This window comes from Mytilus californianus, unplaced genomic scaffold (genome assembly GCF_021869535.1).
Source record: "Mytilus californianus isolate M0D057914Y unplaced genomic scaffold, xbMytCali1.0.p SCAF_9, whole genome shotgun sequence".
NCBI lineage: Eukaryota > Metazoa > Mollusca > Bivalvia > Mytilida > Mytilidae > Mytilus > Mytilus californianus.
Window position 1 is genome coordinate 53,823,506 of NW_026262745.1, and position 25,716 is coordinate 53,849,221.

At 31.4% G+C, this 25,716-nt stretch overlaps 1 protein-coding gene across 10 annotated transcripts in view; it reads right to left on the reverse strand.

The window, feature by feature from the left end:
- Window positions 1–7,474: 7,474 nt before the first annotated feature.
- Window positions 7,475–25,716, reverse strand: part of LOC127715534 (serine/arginine repetitive matrix protein 2-like) — a 111,974-nt gene continuing 93,732 nt past the window's right edge. For all 10 annotated transcript variants that reach the window (XM_052221614.1, XM_052221612.1, XM_052221611.1 and 7 more), the window contains 6 exons: window positions 19,454–20,230; window positions 14,160–15,479; window positions 11,532–11,673; window positions 10,986–11,087; window positions 10,150–10,323; window positions 7,475–9,336 (listed from right to left, as the gene is read on the reverse strand). In XM_052221614.1, the coding sequence (XP_052077574.1) occupies window positions 9,079–9,336; window positions 10,150–10,323; window positions 10,986–11,087; window positions 11,532–11,673; window positions 14,160–15,479; window positions 19,454–20,230 (2,773 nt within the window). In that variant the 3' untranslated portion in view covers window positions 7,475–9,078. The remainder of the gene's footprint in view (window positions 9,337–10,149; window positions 10,324–10,985; window positions 11,088–11,531; window positions 11,674–14,159; window positions 15,480–19,453; window positions 20,231–25,716) is intronic.

The following is a 25,716-nucleotide window of genomic DNA, read 5'->3' on the forward strand; positions in this document are numbered from 1 at the left end:
GTTCCCAGTTTCCAGCTTAAGCAGAGAAGCCTTGAGTGTTTCAGGGTATATAAGACTAACAAGTATATGATCCTGCAATGACAATACTATATAATCTGAATTGAAAGCAGAGTTAAGAGGATTCTTTCTAAGAACCAATCTACATAATGTATTTATATGGGCCATGCAATATTTAGAAATATTCGATCGAAGCACTAGTATTTTTCATTTATGCAAATATTAGTTGTCCTGTCATGTTTCTGTTAGTTTGGTCTATATTAATTGTACATGGTTCATGCTCATGAGTATAGTGAAAGTACAACAATCTGTTATGCTTTTACAGAACAGTCAAGTCTTAAGTTAGGAATCTTGCAAGTGGTTGCCATGCTTTTTGTCTTTTAAGAATTTGGTTTGAACGTTCGATATTTAATTGTCACTTTAGGGTATTTGTTCATAACGTGTATACATTCAGTGTGATTTAGACTGACTTGTCATGAATATATATATATATGTTTTTATCCAACGCAATCATAGGTTTCAACGTTGTTTTCAATTTAGACTCGTTTATATTTTTTCGTTTGGGCTTGTATTATATTTTCCTTCGGGTTTATACATGTATGATCCGTTCATCCTATTTCGACTCTTTAAAATTCAAGAGTCTATCCTAAATTGAGGTAAATTATATGGCCTTCCAAATACCGTTTCAATCCCTAACATCACTGAAGAGACATTAATTGTCGAAATCCGGATATGGTGTACAAATTCTTGCACCTCATGTTTGCGGTATACCATCTCTTCCGCTAGTTTATTGTTTTCCGTTTGGTATTAAATTAAATACAAGATCCATGTTACATCTGGTGATAAATTTATTTGGCAATCGTCAATGGCAGTCAGCAGGGTTTAAGAACATCAGTTGTTCGACCTGTTAGTCAAATGCGTTTTGTTAAAATATACTTTTCATTTTTTTTGGTCTTTTGGAAAATGTTGTTTGTGCTATATTTAGACCCCTCTACCAAGAAATTTGTTTTACATGCACACTTATAAAAATTGCGGTTTTTATCCAACGCAATCATAGGTTTGAACGTTGTTTTCAATTTAGACTCGTTTATATTTATATATATATACAACTCGTCAAAACATCGGCCCAACAATGTTAGATCTGTAAATTTGCTATCGCAAACTGTTGGTTCTTCCCTCGCCGGGATTCGAACTCATGCTACTGAGATATCGTGACACCAAATCGTCTGCACTGTATCCGACGCGCTAGACCACACGACATATATATCCGCAAATTTGCAGATTTAACATTGTTGTGCTGATATTTAGAGTAATTATGTATATATATTATTAGTTACATGGTGTGATAGTGACCTAATACGATATATATGGGGTCAGTAAATTCCATATGGGGTGTAAGCGAAGATCGAATTCCAATATGGAACTTACTGACCCCATATACATCGTATTAAGTCACTAGCACACCTTGTAACGAATTTATCTTACCGACTATCTTCACATGTGGTATTTAGACTAGCGGCCGATCAAAGTGATTAAGTCTTCAATACTTAGTATTAAGAACCTACTTCCATTTGTCTATACAAAAACAAATTCCAACAATAACAACTTGTTACAGCTTTAAATTTGTTTTATGAATTTATTTCAATCGTTCATTATCAATTGCTTCGTCTTTTGAAACCTTTCAGATTTCTTTTGAAAGGGAAGTAACTCCTTACTAACCCCATATTTTTTAGGACACCCTATATCAAATATATGTAGTCACAACGTGTAGTCCTTTAACCAATCATATTCCCCCAGAAATCTATAGGAGGTAATATAAATATATATATAAGTACGTCTAAACACTGAGTGACAACTCTACGACAGATCCATCCATTGGATCACCAGTGAAGGTGATACACGGCTGAACACACATATTGTATTCATAATTACTCTAAATATCAGCACAACAATGTTAAATCTGCAAATTTGAGGAAGCAAATTTTTGTTCTTCCCTCGCCGGGATTAGAACTCATGCTAATGGAATATCGAGACAACACCGCCTGCACTGTGTCCAGCGCTCTAGACCACTCGGCCACCTAGACTGAACTAAATACTTCAGCTTTCGGTGGCCTAGTGTTACCTTTCCTCGTCAATAGAATCTAGAGTTGTAACACAGTACATGATATATTAGGCACGAAGATGGAATTGATTGCAGATTAGCTAAATATCTATCGTAAAGGATCGTAAGATACAGTCACAGAAATAATTATTTTGACAAGTGTGTCTAAACAAGTGACAACTCTATGACAGATCCATCCATTGGATCACCAGTGAAGGTGATACTAGGCTGAAAACACATTTTATATTCATAAAGACTCTAAATATCAGCACAACAGTGTTAAATCTGCAAATTTGCGGAAGCAAATTTTTGTTCTTTCCTCGTCTATATAATAATTGTTGAATGCAGTATATTTACCTTTGCATGATGTCTGTTTTTATTACGTTTTGGGGTTACTGTCTCAACACAACTTACTTCTAATCCTGGTAATTCCTTTTAACTTCGTTTCTGTTTATTCTTTGCTTCGAAAACATCAGTCATTTTGAATATCAGGACAGGTCAGTCTTGTTATACAAGTAGTGCAAAATATTATTTAAATAACCTTTTATTTGGCACCAAATTGTTTTGTTGTATATTGTTTGACTGTTTTTCCCTGACTGATCGCTAGTTTATCTTGTGGATATTAAAAGATTGATTGATTGATTGATTGGTGTTAAACTCCACTTTCAGCACTATTTGCTATTTCGTGGTGGTCAATTTTTATTGGTGGAGGAAGCCGGAATGCCCGGAGAGAACCACCGACCTTCGGCAGAAAAACTAACAATCCTTGTCAATTAAAATTGGAGTCGGGCACACCTGTCACGTGCGGGATTCTAACTCACAACCTCAGTGTCGACAGGCTAGCGATACAGTAGTTGAACTACTTAGGCCACACGGCTTTAAAAGAGGGAGAGTTGAAATATAACAAAAACTAGTTACACCTCAAATCGGAAACATTCTCAATGGTTGTTTTGTGTCATAGCTTAATGTTCGTTCTTTGGAGAATTGTTTGTTGATTGCAGAGCTTTTTTCTGTTAAATATATTTCCATTTTTGTACGAATTAGAGCTAGACATATTGTAAAGATACCTGTTAATTGCTGAACTGTAATTTGCTCTCTAGATGTCTTTTAGTCGATTGTCTTTGGGTTGCTGTCTCGTTGTCACACATTTCGGTTTAATCATATTCATTCAATTAGTGCCTGGATCTTGGGAAAGCAAATAAAATTAATCATTCCATGTACAATTAACGGTCTCAAGAATTTAAACAATTACAAGTTTTGTTTTTGTTCATACACTAACTGATAACAATAGCTTTTTTTAACCATCACAACATTTTGGTGTTCGCTTATTGAAATATTTTCAAGAATTCTTAAAACCAAGACTTTTGAACAATAACTACAACAAACATTGAAATGTGGTTTCCAATAAACCATACACTCTAGAATTCCTATTTCCAATTGGCTATACAGGAAATTCCTTTTTGCAATTGACCATACAGGAAAATTCCTTTTTACAATTGACCACACAGGGAATTCCTTTTTACAATTGACCATACAGGTAGTTCCTTTTTACATCGGATGACCGTGAGTGCATTCCGGTGTATTGTTGCCACAGACATTTCTACCCACGTAACATTCGTTTTTGACTGATAACCGTATAATTACGCGGATATTATCGTGTGCAAAATAACATTTCCTTATCGCTTGTTATATTTTAATTTTGTCAATAAATATTCATGAAAATAATTTTTAAGAACATAGATAAGTGATATGAAAATGTTTTGTCGTGAGAAATATATATATCAATAACAAATCAAAAATACCGACAATGTGTGTAAACGCATGCGGAAGAATATCTCAAGAACGTTTTGTAACAAATGCGGATATATATGAATGCCTACTCAAATCCAATCTATTAGAAAAACGAATTATTGCAGAAGAGTGTCCACCATGCACTTGCACTGCACTATCATTAGAAGAGTAGAATAGAATGATATACAAATGGATGAAAATTTTATATAACTATTATACAAATATAAATATAATATATAACAACAAACCAGAGTATACTGACAGAGACATATAATACAATTTATATTATATGTCTCTGATACTGATAACAAATGATTATATCACTACAATACAATAGTTATTACGGTGAGGTTGAATTCCCTGTCATTTATCCATCATTCACGCACTAACTTGTCTCAGAAAAAAAATATATCTATTTACCTTAACCTGACTTTCAGGTATAGAGATGTGATTTTTTTTTTGAGACAAGTGCTTGTGACCATCCACAAGAACTTGCGGTCATCCGATGTTCAGTACTTCAGTACTTTGATTCTAATTGACCATACAGGTAATTCCTTTTTTCAAATGACCATACAGGTAAATCCTTTTTCCAATTGACCGTTTAGGGAATTCCTATTCCATTTAAACCTCCCACTTTTTTCAGTGTCTGTTTCTATGAAAATTCTCACCAAAGTCTGCATGTTTTCCATTGCTGTTAACACAGATACAGGCCAATTTGTGAATTAATGATAGAATGCAAATTGTGAAGGTCACTAGTGTATCAAAGGCATTCTGGTTTCATCAGTCAATAAAACTGTATGAATGTATAGAATCTACTAAACACCCAAAAAAAACTTAAATACAGGAGTGCGCACGGTGAAATGTCTCACCTGCTTTACTGACCATTGATTTTATGTTGAAAGTCTTAAAGATAAAGGTTTAACTAAAAGCATCACAGAAACGTAACATTTTTAAAAATCTATGACAATGAGGTCAAGGTCAGATAAATTGTGTTAAACAGACATATACAACTTACAATTTTTTATACACCAAATATAGCTGACCTATTGCGTTTTCTAATTGAAAAGTAGACCAAAACACAAAAACTTAACATTGACCAATGAACCATAAATATGAGGTCAAGGTCAGATGATACCTGCCAGATAGATATGTGCACCTTACAATCTTTCCTTACAACAAATATAGCTGACCTATTGCTATTAGTATTTGAAAAACAGACAAAAACACAAAAACTTAACATTGACCAATGAACCATGAAAATGAGGTCAAGGTCAGATGATACCTGCAAGACAGACTTGTACACCTAACAATCATTCCATACACCAAATACATGTTTTTTCATTAGTTGTTATTGGCTTGAACTAGCTGTCAGTAACTGCGAGTACTCTCAGATATGTACTTAGTGTCCTTTTGTTGTGGGGATGTATAAGTACCACATCCACTGTGTTTTTTTTTTTTTTTAGATGTATTTCTATTTGTACCAATCTGATGAGTTAAGCCTTTTTCAACTGATTTTTATAGTTTGTTCTTATGTTGTACTGTTACGCCACTGTCCCAGGTTAGGGGAGGGTTGGCACCTTCAAACGAGTTTAACCCCACCACATTCTGTATATGCCTGTCCCAAGTCAGGAGCATGTAATTCAGTGCTTGTCGTTTGTTGCTGTGTAACATATTTGTTTTTCGTATATTATTTTGTACATAAATTAGGCCGTTAGTTTTCTCGTTTGAATTGTTTTACATTTGTTATTTCTTGGCCTTTTTTAGCTGACTATGCAGTATGGACTTTGCTCATTGTTGAAGGCCATACAGTGTACAGTATCTTTAGTTGTTAATTTCTGTGTCATTTGGTCTCTTGTGGCGAGTTGTCTCATTGGCAATCAAACCACATCTTCTTTTTATACAATACACAAAAATTTAACATTGACCAATGAATCATGAAAATGAGGTCAAGGTCCGATGAAACCTGCCAGACTGACATGTACCCATTACATAAGTGAGAAATTCACATGAAAAAAAAAACTAAAATTTTTTTCCAAGCAGTCGCTAAACCATGAAAAGGAGGTCAAGGACAATGGACATATGATTGACGGAAACTTCGTAACATAAGGTATCTTCATACAAGATATGAAGCATACAGGTCTTCTACCATCTGAAATATAAAGCTTTATACAAATAGTTTACGCCGCCGCCATCGGATAGTAATACCTATGTCTCGCATACTGCGACTTTCATCACAGGCGAGACAAAAACTGCAATTAGTTTAAAATTTTACTGAAAGATAAAGTACAAAAATTTCTACACACGTGCCAATGTTCATCCAAACAGAGCCTGTAGAAAGTGAACTTGATAAAAGATGGAACTGATGGAGATAATTTGGAAAAGAGAAGATTTAAAAGAAAAGGTTTATGGAGGACAAACGACACACACAAAGTGATGGCAAAATGCCAAAATTACCCTTCAGTAAGATGAGCTTAAACAACAGAACTATCTCTTTGGTGTAAGACAATTAGTTAACACAATTGTATTCATAGCCACCTGTCTTGGTTTATGCTTCTTATGTATTGTGTACTAAGTGCAGACTAAACAAATCAAAGGCAAGGATGCTACGAATTAAGATGAGGAATGACCTTTAGTCCAGGAGAATATGATTTATTTATTAGTTGTGATTGGTTTTGAACTAGCTTTCAGTAACTGCAAATACCCTTAAGATGCAAGTAACGATGGAAAACTGCATTAAAAAACGTGCCTTAATGCCCCTACTCCTTTTAAGAGTTCATTTTTGAGCCCAAAATTATGTAATAATAATATGATAATTGAATTTTATGGTAATATTCAGGTACATTTTCATATACACATGTACATTATGTATACATTTTTGTATTATTTAACACTGAATCAATCGTAAGATTAAATATGTCCATGACATTTTTGGATGTGCTTTTTTTTCGTATCTTGAAGTTCTGTGTATGTATGTTTGTTATTATCATAATAATAATAGTTATAATTTAATGACCTTATTAACAAACTCATGATATTTTGAAATTGATTAAATTCTATCGTTTGTTTACCCCAAAAAAAGATCTGTACTTTTGTCTTTTGTCTTTATGTTAGTTTTTGTTTTCGTGCATCGTACTAATCTGATGAGTCAAGCCATTTCTTACTGATTTTTATAGTTTGTTCTCATGTTGTGCTGTAACACCAATGTACTAGCTTAAGGGAGGGTTGAGCACTCATAAACATGTTTAACCCCGCCACATTCTATATGTGCTTGCCCCAAGTCAGCGGCCAGTAATTCAGTGGCTGTCTTTGGTTGCTGTATATCATATCTGTTTTTCTTTTATTATTTTGTCATAAATCAGGCAGTTGGTTTTTTCGTTTCAATTGTTCATATTTTGTCTTGTTGGGTCCTTTTATATTTGACTATACAGCATGGGTTTTGCTAATTTTTGAAGGCCATACAGTGACCTTTAGTTGCATAAATCCTCTTCATTTGGGCTCTATTGAACAGTTGTCTCATTGGCAGTATCACCTTAATTTTATATATATTACTACATGAACTGACAAGAAGAGAGAAAACAAAACAGATTAAAATAACATTAAATGTTTTATTTTTTTCATTTAAAACATTTTTGTTGATGACTTGGATGAGTGTTGAAACATACATTTTTTGACATATATTCTTGCTGATTCGACAACAAGGCACCAAAACATATAAATAAATTACAACAAAATAAAAATAATAGTTTGTTTGATTTTCAGATTCAGCATGAAAATACAATTCAAAACCATACATGTATGGTGAAAACAATTGTATTGTCCTAAAGCAGAAGGTTGCATAGAGTAAAATATAGTAACTAAACTAAATATTTAATTGTTTTAGAAATTGACATCATACTAAAGTCTTCTTATCTTTTCTATCAAGGTCAACTGATTCTTAGTTTTATGATATTGAGAAATTTTTTTTAAATCTTGAAGTACCATATCATATAAGTAAAGTTAAACACCTTAAAAAAATCCATTGATTTAATTTTTTTCTCTAAATAAATGAAAAGAACTTTACTGAAAATCAAACAAACTATAAGCTGAGAGTTATGTCCCCTGAACCGAGGTGTGAAATAGTCCATATACAATTGAATATATTTGATTTTATGTACATTATTTACAAAAATATACTTTCTTTTTTTTATATGAAAATATAAATTTGGAATTATGTATTACTGATACCATGTGGACACATTTACCTTGTTTCTTTCATAAAATTCACCATATTAATCACATTCTAAAACATTGAATTTTTCAATGTATTACGTTTTAAAATTTTCAGCATGCCAAAGGAAGAATAGTAATCATCAAAACATTCCTTCTCTTACAAAATCTTAAAATCTCTCAAAACCAATAAAAGGTTTGCAAATTAAAGTTTATCTTAAATGTGATGAGATCATCTTAATATAAAATAAAAGTTGTATGTCAGGATTTCATACTAAAATAATATATACTGCTAGTTCCAAACAATGTATCGAAATAAAAAACAATAATGTGAAAATGTTTTGCTGAAAATTTCGTCAGGCACCCTATCTGCCATGAAATGAATGATAAAATGTTTTTCTTGCAAATTAATCAAAAATTAATGTTAAATATGTTTAAAATTTCGTCAGGCACCCTATCTGCCATGAAATGAATAACTGAAATGTTTTTTTTTTTGCAATTTAATTAAAATTAATGATTAACTTTTTAATTCTGTAATTTAGATGGTAGATGAAAGAAAGATGAAAATTGAAAAAGAAACATATAAAGCATGCAAAAAAAAATATATATCTTTTACAGATAATGTTTTCATAATATATGTTACGATTATCATCATATTTTGCAAATATACTTTCTTGGTTGAAAACAACAGGTATGGTTTGTTTTATATTAATAACACACTAAAGCACATTAAAACATCTTCCGACTCAAATAAAATGTTCTGAACTGAACGACAAAAATAAACGTATAAAATGCACTAAAATCATCAGTATGTATGAAAACAAATCTTAATAATTTATAATCAACAAAAACTACAGACATTCATTACTTTGACATGTTCCTAATAAACTCTTTCTCTCACAGATAAACACACTCATACACAAATACACATCATACACATTATCACATATTGCTCTATAAATATACAACTATGTAACAACCAATCATTTATCGGGAATGTTCCGTTTCAAACCTAATATTTGTTCTTGACCAAGAGTAATTTTGTCTTCGAACTCCTGCATTTCTATCGTCAGTTTTGATTTCATTTGAACGAAATATTTATAGTCTTCATGTTCAGCATCAGTCAAACAGTCCTGAAGAAAAATGGAAACCTGAGCACTGCGTTTATCTATGTCTTCTTTTAACGATTTGGCTTCTTCGTGTTGATCTCGTAATCTGTCTCTTTTATCTACTGCTAACTTCTGTAAATATAAAGAGAAAATTTAGAATTAAAACTCTCACGAATCTTGTTTCTTGTATATATTGCGTAGAACATATTTTACATTATTGTTAAACTCTCACGAATCTTGTTTCTTGTATATATTGCGTAGAACATATTTTACATTATTGTTAAACTCTCACGAATCTTGTTTCTTGTATATATTGCGTAGAACATATTTTACATTATTGTTAAGTAATTAAGCCATTTCAAAGATGTTTAGGTCACTGGCCTTCTTCAGTTTCTTTAAAAATCTTTCTAACCTAGGCTACATGGTAGACAAGTCACTTTATCTTTCTAGCAATCTATGGCTTTTATCTCTTAACAATACTTTCATTCTAAATTTGTCTTTCATTTAAAATGTTATTAATAAATCTTCATTCCTTAAATCATGACTGAAATACATCTACCAATCCTTATTTCATAATTTTGTTTTCAAGCTAAACAATTTAGGGGGAATAACAAGACTTTTAATTTTGAAATTATCTCCCTTTAAAATTTCTACTACTAGTTCAGTATTTATAAATTCAGAAATTTTTGTGTAATTTTAATATTGCAAATGTTGAACAATAGAAACAAATGCATTATTAATTATTGTCATTTCAGGAAATGCTGCATTGAAATAATGCTGTCAAAATTTAAATACAAGTTTTTATTTTTGCAAAATCTTTCCATTCAAACAATAAAATCACTGCAAAAATTTCTGAATTTACAGTATCAAATTATTTATTAACTTGTAAGACCTGAACGATTATTGTATTATTTACAAGTTACATGAGTAAGCAATAAAACAAACCTTTGTACTAGGACTAGAATTATCTGGGAGACTTTGTAGAGCATTCTCTGCTCGTGCCAGTAACCCAGAAAGTTTAAGGAGTAATTTGATGATCTTCTCCATGTCTGTGATATAGGAGCTAAACTTGTCTTTCTCTTGTTGTGTACGACCTTTCTGTTGTACGACCTCTACTAACTGTAAAAACAAATATACTTATATTAGTTTTCTAATGATGTAAAGTACTAATGTATGTCGATTAATGGTTTGAAATTATAAAAACAAACAAGAGTTGTCTTTCTAAGCATATACCCACCCTTAATTTAAAGAATTGGACAACAAAAAATAGGTGTCTCACAAATCAGGAAAGTGCTCACACATTATGATTCATCATTGTCAGGTTGCTGACCAAATATGAAGTCATTCTGGTCAACAGTAGTACCAGAGAAATGTGTGATGAAAATATTTGTTGGACCAACATGTGAATGCAATATAGCCCCCACTCCTAGTGTGTATGGGAGCGTATACTAAATGTATGCATTATAAATATTGTCAAATCTTATAAAACCGAAGGTACCACAGCTCATTTGCAAAACAGGAAATACCTGTTATCTGCATACAGAATGATGTGTATTAGAAATTCCTTAAAGATAAGATTTGCAAATGAAATTTTTATTGGTATAGACAATTTTTGTAATTTTCTCATATTTTGCTATAACTGTAAATAGACATCATAGAGTTGTTTTTCTATAAACGGTATGAATATTTTTCCCGAAAAAATGCAAAATTTATGTGCAGATTGGTACACTTAAACAACATAAACAGGTTATGAAAATAAAAAAAAAAAACAAAATACAAACCTTCTGTCCAACTTCATCAATTTCATCTAATTCTTTCTGTAATTCTGATTTTTCTTCTTTCAACTTTTCTACTTTCTTCTGAATACTTCTTACAAGTTCCTCCTGAAAAATAAGTTGTATAAATGTACATGATGTATCACATTGTTTAATATGGTAAAAAAATGCCAAAAAAAAATTATTTAACAACATAGTACTTATACCCATATAAGTTATAATAGTTCGAGCTATAGATTATCATTACTAACTTATTGCTGATTCATCAAAATGATTAAAAAGTGTGTGACATAATTTAATTCATATTTTTTCATCACTTTCCTTCAATCTATGATAACTATCCCATACATTTTCATATGTTCCAGATGCTTTATCTGTACAATTTTATCTTTGTGATATGGTCCTCTCTGAGGAATTCCAAACCTCTCAAGTTACAGGTGTCACCAAAGTCACAAGGAGCAGGAGTAAAGTATAAAGCATCTGACTTATGAGCCACCCCATTACCTGGTACCCTGCTACATAGAATGATCTACAGTGTCTAACCTGCATTACCTTAGTTTTGATGAGTGTATCCGGATCTCCTATCTCCTTTGACATTTCCTGGTTAAACTCGTCACTTTTACCTCTCATATCCATCTCAATCTTAGCTTTTGGCGAGGACTTAAAATAATCTGCTGGTAAAGCTGATGTATCCCTGAAAATTATATAATATTAATTAATAACGTGACAAATCAAAATTGTTTAAATAGTACATGAAAAATTGTCAGGAATCTCTATGATGATTAAAACGCAAGTCTTAGGAAGTCAAGTATATCCAGTGCTGTAAATTCTGCAGAGTTTTATTATTGTGAAAAACGTGATGTGATTATGTCATATTATTTAGACTACCTTCTAATTAATTGTATGCAGCAGCTTTCCACGGTAATAAATTGGAATTTTGTTCATTGATTTACAATCACAATGATAAATCTTTGCAACAAATTCTGATGTAACAGTATAAATACTTGATATTAGTTTAAAGTGTTCAGATTAAAATCTCTAAAAATCAGGAAAATAACTAGATTGTAAATTGTAACTTAAATGAATCATGAAAAAACATTTTGTAAAGATTTTCTATGTTTTCATTTACCAAATATTAATAGTTTATAATGCAAACAATATTCCAAGTGAAAATAATACCTTCGCTGCATACACTGCTTATGATTATGACCAACCACCTATTCTCTTAAAAGTCATAACCACTCCATCAATGTCCTAGCATTAAGCATGTTAGAGTATCAAGATCCAAAGTCTTTGTAACTGGCATTTATATCAATCTTGTGTCTATAGACATCCTTATTTACAAATAAACAGTACTTTTGTATCATCATTGATCATAGCAATGCAATCACTAACTACTGCCAAAACTAATATCATACTGAGTGTAAAAATAAACAATTATCTCCCCTTTTTGTACTGTTTGTGTAATTTGGAAAAGTATTGGGGAACATGGGGTACATATCTTACACATTTTCAAAGAACTCAAAACTTTAGAAAACTGATTAGAATAAGTTCATGAAACAGTATAATAGTATAATATTATCCTATTTTTTGGAAAATGAAACATGATTAAATTTTGTATCCTTTGTAAACTTGAAATTTTTTTTTTCCAAACTGAAAAGAAACTTTAAGATATATAAATGAATACATTACCATAAACTGTATTTATCACAAAATAAACAAGAAAAAACAAACTAACGTCCCTTCCCTAGTGTACATACAAATACAATGTAAGGAATGTATGATCAACAGATAGAACACAAGAGATGGGTATTTAATGGTCACTGAATGGGTAGATTATCCTCTTGTATTGTCCTTGTACCTAGTGACCGATAGGTATTTACAATACGAAAATATGTCAAAATATTACTTACATAAACAATATCTTTTATTTGTATAATGCTTACAAAAAACCATCATGATCATTGAATGAAAACTGCTCCAAAAATTTTAATTACCGGTATTTGACAAATTTTGAAACTTTGGAACAAAAAAAAGTTTTAAAGTGAAATTTTCTGTTTGCCTTAGTTTGCCTCCCATAAACATGTTTACAATGGTTAGTGAATGTTTATAATGTGTTTGATCATGTGTAATGGCTTAAGTCCACCTAATTTAGTGCTAAAACCATAAATACATGTAAATATTATAAATCTGACCATTAATCTATCGGATGACCAACTTAACCTTTTATAACATGTATAAGGGACATTTCCATTGTAGTATTCAGGTTAATTGGGTACTTACATGTAGGTACAATCTTGTCAATCAACAAATTAGTATGTAAACGGCCTATAAATGCTTTTACCTCTAAATGTGGTCAGCTTTTCACTTTAATTAATTTGGGGACCAACTTAATGTCAGATACACAAAGATTTGTTTGTTTGATTTTGATGAAATTAAACCCTTTTTGTCAGACAAGACACCATTAGTGTGACAGCACTTTTATTCAGGACTCAACTTACTAGATTTCATTTTAATACCCCCCCCCCCCCCAAATGAATATTTTTAACTGATTCTTTTGTGTTGAGGCTGAAACAATGACTGCAAAAGTAACTTATGAGTGGCTATTCAATAGAACCCAGTACAATGTAGTATAAATCCATGAAAAAAGTACTTTTATGGTTCCAATATAACTTTTGAGATGTTGACCAGCAATTAGCTCTACATACCATTCTAATTTATAGATTATCTCATCCATCTAATTATTATCTGAATTATTTTTTTCTACAGTGTCTTATCTTATACTAGCAAGACTATCTACTCCATATCTGATCTTATTTTATTGTTTTCCATTAAATCTTTGCTTGTATGGAAATTTGATAGAATTATCTCCCCTTTTTGTTCTGTTTGTGTAATTTTGAAAATTAATTAGGGGTGGGGGAATGGATAGATATCTTACATAACTTTCAAACAACTCAAAACTTGGGAAGACTGATTAGAATAAGTTTATAGTACAATGTAGTATGTACCGGTAAATTCATATACAAGTATAAACCTATTTTCCGAGATTTTAACATAATAGAATTTTTTATTGTTCGTGACTTTTAAGGAAATTTTTTTCAGCTTTCAAAGGGATCCTTTTATCAATTAGATTGAAAGCAAGCTACAACTTCTTTTGTTGATAAATTATGAGAAACTTACAATGGTGATTTTTGTTCCTCTGTTCTTCTGTCATTTTCTATATGCTTGTCCTCGTTCACACTAGAAGATTGAGGGGAATGATGGGGTGAGTGATGAAGACGAACTGGCTCGTCCAATGGAAACAGTCCATTCATGAAGTCCATTCGACCTTTATTATCTACTTTTAGCACCTGTTTCAAAGACTCGTCCTTTTTTACTATTTCTGACACTTTTTTATCACATTCTAGCTCCTCTTGTGACCTTTGTCGAACGTGACAGACTTGTAACTCTTGGTCCCTAGCACTATTATGACCTTTTTCTACCAAACCTTTCCTCTCCGCAGGATGCTGTTCATGGTTTGGCGTGAAAGACATATGGGATTTATTAACGTTATGAGTGTCATGATCACTGCTTCGGTTACTATGGCGATACGAATGCCCTTTATCACCTGAATTATTCGGTAAAATGAACGATTCATTTTGATGGTTGTCTTGAGAACGTAAAGATAATTTTACATCCCCGTTGAAGTCTGAATGAGAAAGATTTTTCCTCTCCTGATCTCCATCGTTTCCATATCTTCCTATGAAATTGATTTTATGCTTCTCAGGGGGATTAGAAGTCCGTCGAGGAGAGGAATATTTTGAAGGATCACTATCTAAAGAAAGTCTTGAAGATCCCTCATGAACACTATTACTTAAGTTATTTTGTAATTCACTTTGCTGTAAATTTTCATTGCTAGGTCTCCTTGTAGAATCAAAGCCATTTGAATCATTCATTTGATCTACATGTGACCTAGAACTGTTTATATTACTTGGAGATCGAGGTATTAGTTTTGGAGAATTAAATCTATCAGGTCTCCTTGGTGTAGCTTTTTTCTCATAACTAAATATCTGATCTCGTACAGATGTCCGCTCTTCCCTGTCAGCAGAGTGACTGTGAGTGTCTTTCTGGGAAGTGCCTGCTGTAGACGAAAATGGTCGAGGAGTAAGAAGAGCGCTGGCACTATATGAACTACCCAGGGGTCTTTGTTGTACGTGGTTCTTTTCTAAAGGTTTTGCCACAGATTTCACAACATTTGGGTTGACCCGACTCTCCGATGCAGAGAATCGTGGAACAGAACTTTGTTCATTGCTATGTTCTGAAATTTCTGGCTGACTAGTCTGTGGTTGCCATGCTTGTTGTAGTAATCGTTTACGTGGTGGTTTCTGAATTTCCACTTTATTATTGTTTGTTTCTGATGGCAGTTTGCTGACATCTCCCGTTGTTGAGGATCTTTTGTATGTGCCTATTTGACGAGTCTCTCCTTTACTTTTGTGTGCCAAGTAAGAGTCATCAGAAAATCTAAAAAAGAAAATATTTATAAAACATCTTTTTCTACTGACTTTCTATTTCTAAAATTTAAAAATCATAAATATTTATCAGAACTGAATTAGTCACATTGATTGGAAATATTTTCCCTGCTTAATTTGACATCTGATTACATTGTGTACATGGTGTACCTGTAGTTATTCAAAAGACTATTGAGCAGCATGAAACGAAAGTGTAAATCTCATGACATTTGAAAATCTCCAAGGGTCCACCTCTAATTGGAAAGATCTACAGTGGTCTCTCTAATTTTTCATCAGCGAAATTTGTTCTTCAATGTCCACTTTTTCTCTCTCTGTCATTTAATGTCCCCTGTAAAATCATTGTCAAAAAAGGCAGGGAAAACACATACTGCATGTATACATGCAGGTTTCTCATTGGACAGGAACTAGGGTAAATGTGCAGTAGAAGTTTGTAGGCACTTATTATTTGTTTCTTATTAATTAAGTTAAAGATTGTCTGAGCATCTTTTACTATATACATATGTTCCCACTCAGAAAAACATGTCTATAGGTTATAAAACACAATAATGTATGTAATAACACGTTTGATGTTCTATGATATACAGTAATCAATGTGGAATGTGTCATTCTATAATAACCAATGTCTGATAGCCTGTAGGAATTATTTTTTATTTAAATGTGTGATACACAGCATATATAATTTTTAAACCTAAAGATAATGTGCAACTGTAACGCCTAAAAGTTTAGTTGATCCTTTTCTACCCAAAAAAAATCCCCCCTTGCATTTTATTTTACTTTCTTCAGATAATATCTTATTTTCTATTTACCCTATTAAAATTAGAGTAAAAATGATTAAAGGCAGGCAACTCCTTTTTTTCTACAGTTCACATAATCTGTTCAAAAATTTTCCATAGATTTTCTTAGAACACAATAACATGAAACACAAAAAGAACCTAAATTCATTGAAATTCTAAAATCTTATCAAAATGTATAAAACTTTATTTCAATCCTAACTTATGATTGGACAGCCATTAAAAACAACTTACTTTAAACCCCAACGTTGATACCTGGCATACATCACCATTGCCAGGTTAAAGAACAGAATACATATCAATCCATGTTATAATCCATTGGAAATCAAATTAATTTACTTTCTAATTCTTTCACATTGAAATTATCACGAAAATTGTTAAATTCACCTTCGTTCTAGTTACAAATTGGCGGGATGATATTTGATTATTACTGTACCCCAATAATACAGTCATCCATGTCGACCAATCACTATCTACTTATCAAGGACAAAATCTAAATCCCTCAGGCCAATATATGTAAAAATTCCATTAAAATCTTGTCTTGACCAATACACTACATATTTGCAGTCGTTTACATTACTGGACCTCAATCACAAAGAAAATTTTACACCTCCGTAACCACAGACTGTTCATACAACTCCTTCACCTGTTATAGAATTAATTTGATATATTTTATTGATGCAGTTTTACGCACAATAATCCGTTTACCTGAAAGACCCTGATGTTACATTGATCAAACTTCCCCAGCAAAGATTATTATTAAAAATGAGTCACATCTGGTAGGGTTATTTGTAACACCTTTACCAAACTTAAGAAAATTTTGTTGTACTAACGGACAGATCCACGAATAATAAAATAATGTAGGTCATTCGATTTATCTGTCTTCCACAATGAGAATTTCAACAAAAAACTAATACAAACTATAAAATCAAGATCAGAGTTCAGATTTATCCGAATCTAATGATGAAGCTCATGTCACCTTTAATCCAGCAATAAACTTCACATTTGTATGGCTCAAGATTCCATAAATGACCTTTTAATGCCAAATTCTGTTGACGTAACATTTATCACCATGAATCTGCAGTACTAAGCATTCAGCTCACCATCTTAGTCATAAGGTAACCACCAGATTTAAGTCAAAAGATTTAACACCTTCTTATCTCAACTTTAAAATATGCTAAAATTATCACTATCTTTCAGTACAAGACACTTTTTCTAAATTCCGAAAAGTTACCAAAAAAATAATAAACAAGCACAGTACTAAGTTACTCAAGCAACTTCAAACAGAATCTCAAATTCCTCAGTAAAAACCAGATGTTTTAAACTGGTATGAGATGAACTTAGTAAAATTTCTGGTATCAGTAAATCCAGGTCATATAAAACTTCACCAGAACATTGGCTCAATGCATTATGTCAAACATTTCTTTGATGTTATCATACACTCTGACCATTATAAAAGATTTAGTAATTTTCTCCTAGCCTTATCTTGTGTTTATTTTCTCTCTTGAGAGTCAATGTCCATTTTATAGAAACATAAATAATAATTCCAGCACCTGTTGAGACGTAAGTTTCATTTTACCAGAGTGACAGGCAATGTCCATTTCATAGAATACAAGCACCTGTTGGGATATTGGTGTTTTCTGTATTTTTTTTGGGAAGCAAAGTGCATCAATTCCAAAGAAAATAGCATCTGTTGTGAATGCCAACAACCCCATCAGACATTTTCCATTCTTACAATCCTGCAGATCCTCTTTGTTCTCATTGTTTCAGAGACTGACATTTAAGACATGAATCTGCCAACCATCTTTAAATTTTAATCATTTCACTTTTTGCAAAAGTTTGAATAGCATCATTTCAAAACTGAATGTCACAAAAACAGGTGTAAATTATATATGCTATGTTGTGTTGTATAAACCATCTGCCCCTAATTACATCTCACTATGTAGATAAAAGGGGGATGTGTATTCTCTTATGTGTCTTAGTTAATTAAGTCCCTTATCAAAGTAATCAGGTGACCTGGCCTTCACCCATATCATGGACAATTACTGCTACATTATAGACTTTAAAATCAATGCATGGACATGTAATTACCGACTTTAAAACTAGAAATAAATTACACAAATTTACTCTCACAGATTTATCAAATATTGTTACTAAAAACTTATTACTAGTCATTTAAAGATAAAAATCAAAAATTTTTTTTCTTGTGTGTAAATGTGAGAATTTGTTGCAGGCAGAAGTAAATTAAAATATAATATATTTAATCTACATCTTAATAAAATACTAGGTGATGCATCTGTTTTCTCAAGAGGATAATAGAACAAATCTATTCACTATCAATTTTTCCAAAAATAAACAGTAGGCATTAATTAAAAACTTTTGTAATCAAATGTCAGAGAGCTAAAAATAGCTTAAAATGTAAGATACGTAAACAACCTTATCTTGTATAAACATTGACTGAGGTGGTTTGTTTAATTACAAATCACATCTGTTATTATTCAAGATTGAGTTACTTCCCTTACACTACAAAATTACAAGCATAAACTATTTAACAAGAAATATATTCTTCAACGATATTTTCCAAAAAAATTCCCAATTTGTCCATTCTAAACGTCTATTTTTTTTAATTTGGACGATGACACTCTATGAACCCAGCTAGCTCTCCTCTCACAAATTATTTATCTTTGTACATGTTATATAAATGATATAATGTTTACTGAATGTATAAGTCTATAATGAATGTGCATAAGTTTGTCTTTTTTTCTTATTCTCTTGTTTGTAATTGAAATGCCTTTAAAGAAATAAACTGATTTGATTTGATTTTATGTGCGCTATTATTTGGAATAAAAGATATTCGTATTTGTATTTTTTATGGATGTTAATATTACATAGAATTTGGGCTATGATTATAAATATTTACTATGGTTTCAATATTATTCATTTGATAACAATAAACACAGATTTTGTGGGTAAAGATAAATCAAGAATTTAGATGTTCAAAGAAAAAATACAATTTTCCCTCAATCCACGAAAAACTGGTATGAATCTTATACAACAAATTTGCATTTCACTTAATTCAAATATCTACAGATGGATGACCACACATACCAACTTATAATTACTGTCACTATTTTTCAATTATCAAGTCAGAAATATAAAAGATTTAAAGGCTTACCCATCAGGCTTCTGCTCCAAAGTGTTTAATATTTCTGGAGGAGGGGGAGGTAACTCCTGGTTAAATTCTACACCCTCCTTTATTGGTGTTGGTGGAGGGGGTGGGTCTGGTGAGCTGATCTGTCTTAACACAGATGGTGGAGGACTATGTTGTTGTGGACTAGGCTGTCTATTTCTTGACATTGGTGGACTCTGTCTTGGGCTTGGCTGAAGGTGTCGACTGTCATTTAATTTCTCATTACTGATGTCAAAACTTGACGATGATGGACTTTGATGGTGAGATGACGAGGGCGACACATTTTTAGTTTGCGATGTCGGCTGCGTAAAACTTGCTGAATAAGATGGCTGCTGTTGTGGAACAAACTGGGAAGTTGACATTTTCGTAGTCTCCGCTGAGATTGAAGACGGAGGTGAATGTGATGTAATTGGTGACGTTGCCTCTAAAGACTTAACCTCTGGTTTTGGAAAAGACTGTGTAATGTGAGTCTGAGTTTTGGAGGAAAGATACATCATTGAAGCTGATGACTGTTCTGAATATCTACGAGAGAATTTGCGTAATTGTTCTGCATATTGTTCATGAGATTCTTCCTGTGGCGGTAGATACCGTTGTTGCCTAAGTTGCGAGTCTGACTGTGAAATGTCTTTGGGACGATAATTTCTTGGTGGTAATTCTGGAGGTTTCTCTTCCTCTGATGGAGGTGGAGGAGGAGGTGGCTTTCTGTAACCAGGATGTTCTGGCATCAAGTTCTGGTAAATGTTTGAAGAACCCATTCGAGGGCTGAAAAGATAAAAAAAAGTTCAAAACAATATACAACCTCAATATATCTGTTTAAAAGAAAACATAGTTCAAATATAAATTCAACCTCCACAATTCTGTTGAACATTTAACTTTTTTAATTTAAAGTTAAAATATGACCTCAACAGTTTTCAAGACAAATGAAGGCAATTTCTCACAAATTGCCTAATATATTAATGAAAAGTAAAATAACAAAAATACCGAACTCCAAGGGAAATTCTAAACGGAAAGTCCTTTATAAAATGGCAAAATAAAAAGCTCAAACACATCTAACAAATGGAAAACAACCGTCATATTCCTGAATATGATGAACAATAAATGTAATATTATTCCACAAACTAATCTAAGGATAAGTTGACATCTTAATATTTCTTACAGCACATAAATTCATGCTAAAAGGCTAATAAATGACTCAATCTGTTACATTCACAGCTCTTTATCAGATTCGTTTCTAATAGAAAATCCAACAAGTGTTAAATTAGCAATTTTAGCTGTCTGAGATGACTCAATGTTTGCATCCTCAACAGATTAAATTTTCCTGATAATTTCTCCTTATTTGAGCAATGCTGAGTCATATTGTTCTCAAATCAATGAGAGTTTTATCTACTTTTTCCTTTCTTCCAATATGAAATTCAACCATTTTTATAAAAGTTCCAATCATGCTTTTTTCAAATCACAAAATGGAAAGTTTTAGGTTTTTCGGTTATAATACACAGTCAATCAAATTGACAATTTTCACCAAACAAGGTCAACATTATATGTCACAAATATTACATAATTTTTGTTTTGGTAAGTAAAAAAAATTAATATAAATGACAAGTTCACTCACATCCAAAATTAAATTTTTCTATTACCTAAATAATTGTTATAGAACATTTAAAATAAATAATGAAAAATAGCCTTAAAAGTTGTAGAAGGCATAAAATATGTGCTATTCAAGTTCCAAGTTAGTATATTTTTAACATCATAACAAAAAATCAAACTTAATATTTCAATATCATCAACACGAACTCATCTGAGTTTCCAAAGTTTAAGTCAAATTCAAGTCAAATCCTACTTAAAGTGAAGGATACTTAACAATGGATTAAATTTCAAATACCATTTTCTTTCCGGTTTCATGTCATGGACTAACTGTTAATAGAAGAGAGGAAGTCTACACTAAAATTCACTCTAGATTTGCTGTTGCGCTACAGCAAATAACATATACTTATGTACAACAAGTAAAGTCAGATTTTATGATCGTCTTCAAAAGATTTCAAAACTCTTCATTTCTTCAAGCAAAATATATACTTTTTTGGGGGTGATTACTGTTATCTGATGCATGTATCATAAATTTCAAATCTAGAATCATAATAAAAAAGTCAGAATCCCACAGAATGTCACATGTCATCCTGTAAGAGTATCACGACTATATAAAAGTTAACCAAGATATATTTCTATTCATTTACGATCCAACATATCAAACTCAGAAACCTCTCATTAACAAGCCACAAAAGTAAGAGATAATGAACTACTTCACACTATTAACTAGACATTAAATCTGACACATACGAAGACAATACCAAATATATCATTGTGATTTCATTGTCTAAGAATTCCTTCTCATTTGTTTTTATTTATGTCCTTTATTTCACATTTTTTACCTGTAAAAACTTTTAATGATTAGTTTTTTGTTTTTAACTCATCTAATACACATAGTTGCGTTGAAAGTAGATTCAAGTGCACATATTTTCAACTGCTTGTTGTGAAACGAGACGATTTTAAGAAAGTCATCTCAAGTACAAATTTTAAAATATTTTGCATACTAAAAGTTTAAATTCAGATCTTTAAAAAGAAAAAAGAAGAAATTCGCTAAAAAATGCAAATTTTAAATATTTGTGGTATTTTTACTTAAGGAGATAAAACTATAATGCCCTCCCCCTAAAATACCTGATAAATTGTTACCTAGTTAACCTAATCCTTTCATAAACAAATCTTAATCTTGCGACACCATTTACTCTAACCACAAAAATTCCCTACCCCTAATACTCACTGTATTTTTAGAATCCTGACCACAAAATTCTGATTCCTAGCTCAGACAATATATTTTCCTTCAATAAATATTGACTTGTCTGTCAACCAATTTTATATAAATTGTGGTCATTAGTATCTGTAATGCTCCTGGGAAATTGATAAATAATGTTTAATATAGTGAGTCACACTTTTGTTTCAGTACTGATCATGAATGCTGATGATTAGATAGTGGTCAAAGGTGTTAATAATCTGAGTTATCTCCCCTTAAGTTAAATCCAACTTGTAATTCTGTATCCTTATTATACTACAGCTTCAATGGACTGGTGAGATTGGTCCAAATAGAGTTTACTATTACAATATACTGGAATGGTATCAATCACTGGTCAGAAAAAAATTGGACAGCAAATGAGCAGAAAATCATAGAAGTTAAAATTATGCATCTGCAGAAATCATATTTTGCATTCTTCACATAACACAAAAAATCTTTAATGTCCATTTCACTTCAGACTAAAAAGACTATGTCCATTCATCTTTTGAAATTGACATGCATGTAGTTTTTCCAGCCACTTCAAAAATCATCTTTTAATCTAATCAATCATTCACTCCAGCACATTTATTTTTATTTCTGCATATTCCAAATTCAATAAGGCATGAGGATTATAAGGCCAGACCCAGTGGCTTAAGTTTCTTCAGGTCAGTCAAAGGTCACAGGAAAGATTAATTTGTAAAATCAAAAATCCAGAATGGAATGTAAAAACCCCCATGGCAAAAGATTGCTATTGTTTGGATCTGTTTTTGTCTGTGTTTATATCACTCTTTGGAACTTCAAAGATAAATCTTAAAATAAATATGACACCTGATATAAACTGTTTAAATTATCTTACCTTTTTACATTTCTAAGTTATAATTATAACTCACAAATAACTTTCTATATTTAGACCTCTAATTTTAACACCTTATTATGTGACAAACCTTTATGTTATGTAATACCTTTTACAAGATTAAACTTTAACGATTAATTTAGCTAATTTTGACAAATAAAAATCATATTTTTTTCAATAAGAAATCATCCTTTTTTTTATTCATTTTAAATTGGATGAAAAAATTCTATCTTTCTTGTTATTTTTTTAATTTTAAACATATATTTCTTGAATTTCTTTCTTTCTTTTGTTTTTAAATATGCCAAAGCGTAGATTTATGCACATTTAAACATTAAATCAAAGTCCTTCTGAATTTTTAAGGTGAATTTTCAGATTTTAAATATGGATTTGTGTATTAAAAAGCCATAAAGTGGCTAGAGGGTTTGGATTTCAACATTAATACAAGTAATTAGGCTTTGGAATTTTGATAGATTATCTATTTAAAACCTTCTAGTGAATATAAATTTTTGTCATGTTCAAACATCTTGACAACCTTAAGGCCATAAATTTTTAACGAACAAATTTGCATAAACAGGCCATATATAATATGTTTAACTGTCAGGTTAGATGCAACATGCAAGCAATTCTTATAAGCAAGCTCATGGTTTTTTTGCTAGTTATGAACTCACCCACCAGTACTCACCAACTTACAAAACAGTGTTTATTTAAATTGCTTATAAGACAGTGAGAAAGGACAACCTGGTACTATTTGCCATTCCTTTCAAAACTCTAGTCAATATCAAGACTAAAAGGGCTGATAACTGATGATGTTCTTCCTACGAAATTCCTCTTTTATAGATAACATCTTTTTATCAAACAAAATAACTGGTTAATTTTTATTGTGTAGACATATTTCCTGTAGTAACGTAGTACGAAAATTAAGCTAATTTCCTTAAAGCAGGAAGATCGGATAAGAAACTGAAGATAATATATGAAGCAACTGAATGTATTATTAAGAAAAATTACTACTTAATATTTCTTTTTATTAAGGATATAAAATCAAGGAACTTGTAAGTACGTACAAGTATTTTGTACTTTTTGTGTATTCCAACTTTGTACCCTAAAGGCTACATGTATATAGCTACCTTCAAAGACTTGATAAACATTCCCATGTTGACAAACAACAGGTATTTCTTCTCTCACAAACATGTATAAATATATTAAAAAAAATACCAAGGTTAATAATGAGCATGTCTTCTGCAAGTCTTGATGCAAAAGTTCTTCATACTTGTACTTATCCAATAAAGATTATAGCACTACAGGTTTATTCTTTTTTATTTTTTATGGTGTGAATTCTACAACCAAAAGATCAAAAACTTTATGTTTACATTTGCTCGAAATTCTAAGACCAGTCAACATTAGTCAACCCATTCCTAGCTCTGTATAATATGAAGAACAGTTAATATTTACACATTATATATATATATATAGAGTTTTCCCCCCTTTTTTTAGCTAATAAAACTTGAATACTTGATATTGTAAATTAAAAAAAACAAAGAAAAAACAAAACCTTGCAAAGTTAATTCCCAATGAGAAAAATATGTAAAATATAGATGAACCACAATTGAATGATCAAAGTTAAAACTTCATAACAAACTGCAGGTTTAAATAAATACATCAAGCAATGTTTGTAAATGTCAGACAGGAGACCTAAATGCACTGAGGTAAAATTTATTGATCACAGTCTATAGAACAATTTTCTAGGCTATTTCATAGCCTCCATGGTCCCATTATGAGAATCATAAAAATAACTGAAGAAACGCAGGGATGAACATAAAATTACAGGATATAGTTACAGTATGATTGCAAATGAAACAACTTTTAAAATTTCCACCAGAGACCAATTGATGGAGAAGATAGCAACTATAGGTCACCACAATAAGACCTTCAATGAAGTTTTAATTAATCCCTGAAAAAGACATTTTTCATTTTTTCCAAGTTATGAAAATTTAACTTACCCCAAATGATAAGTCCTTTGATAAGCCATGTCCAACATCATGTAAATAATTAAATCAAAACAATTTCAACTATTCCAAATCTTATATCAATTAAATCATCATATCAAACACAAGTTTGTAATTCTAACTGTGGTATAGCTATATTTCATAAGACGACAAACTACAATCCACCTCATGGTACAAATATCTTTTAAATGTCCCTTGTTTAAGAACCAGATCACTGATATCAACACTTTTGGACAGGGCCCAAGTTCTCATACATGTGTCATCTTCTTAACCAGAGACATCTCAAAAAGTTGTTTAATAATATTTATTGTATACATTAGAACTTAAATTACAACAATAGGTAGTAAGGTTATTATGTTCCTTTGAAGTTATTATAAATGAATAGAAGGTAATTATATTGGTCTAATTGAGAGGATTATAAAGAGTTTATTTGACTGCCCACACTTAAGGAATTCTCTATAATCAAAGTACTATTATATCACAGACCAATATATAGATTTACTTTTGTTTTTTGCACTTAGTTACTTTTTTGTTTTTCGTGATCCGAGGATTTAAAAAGTTTGCACCTACA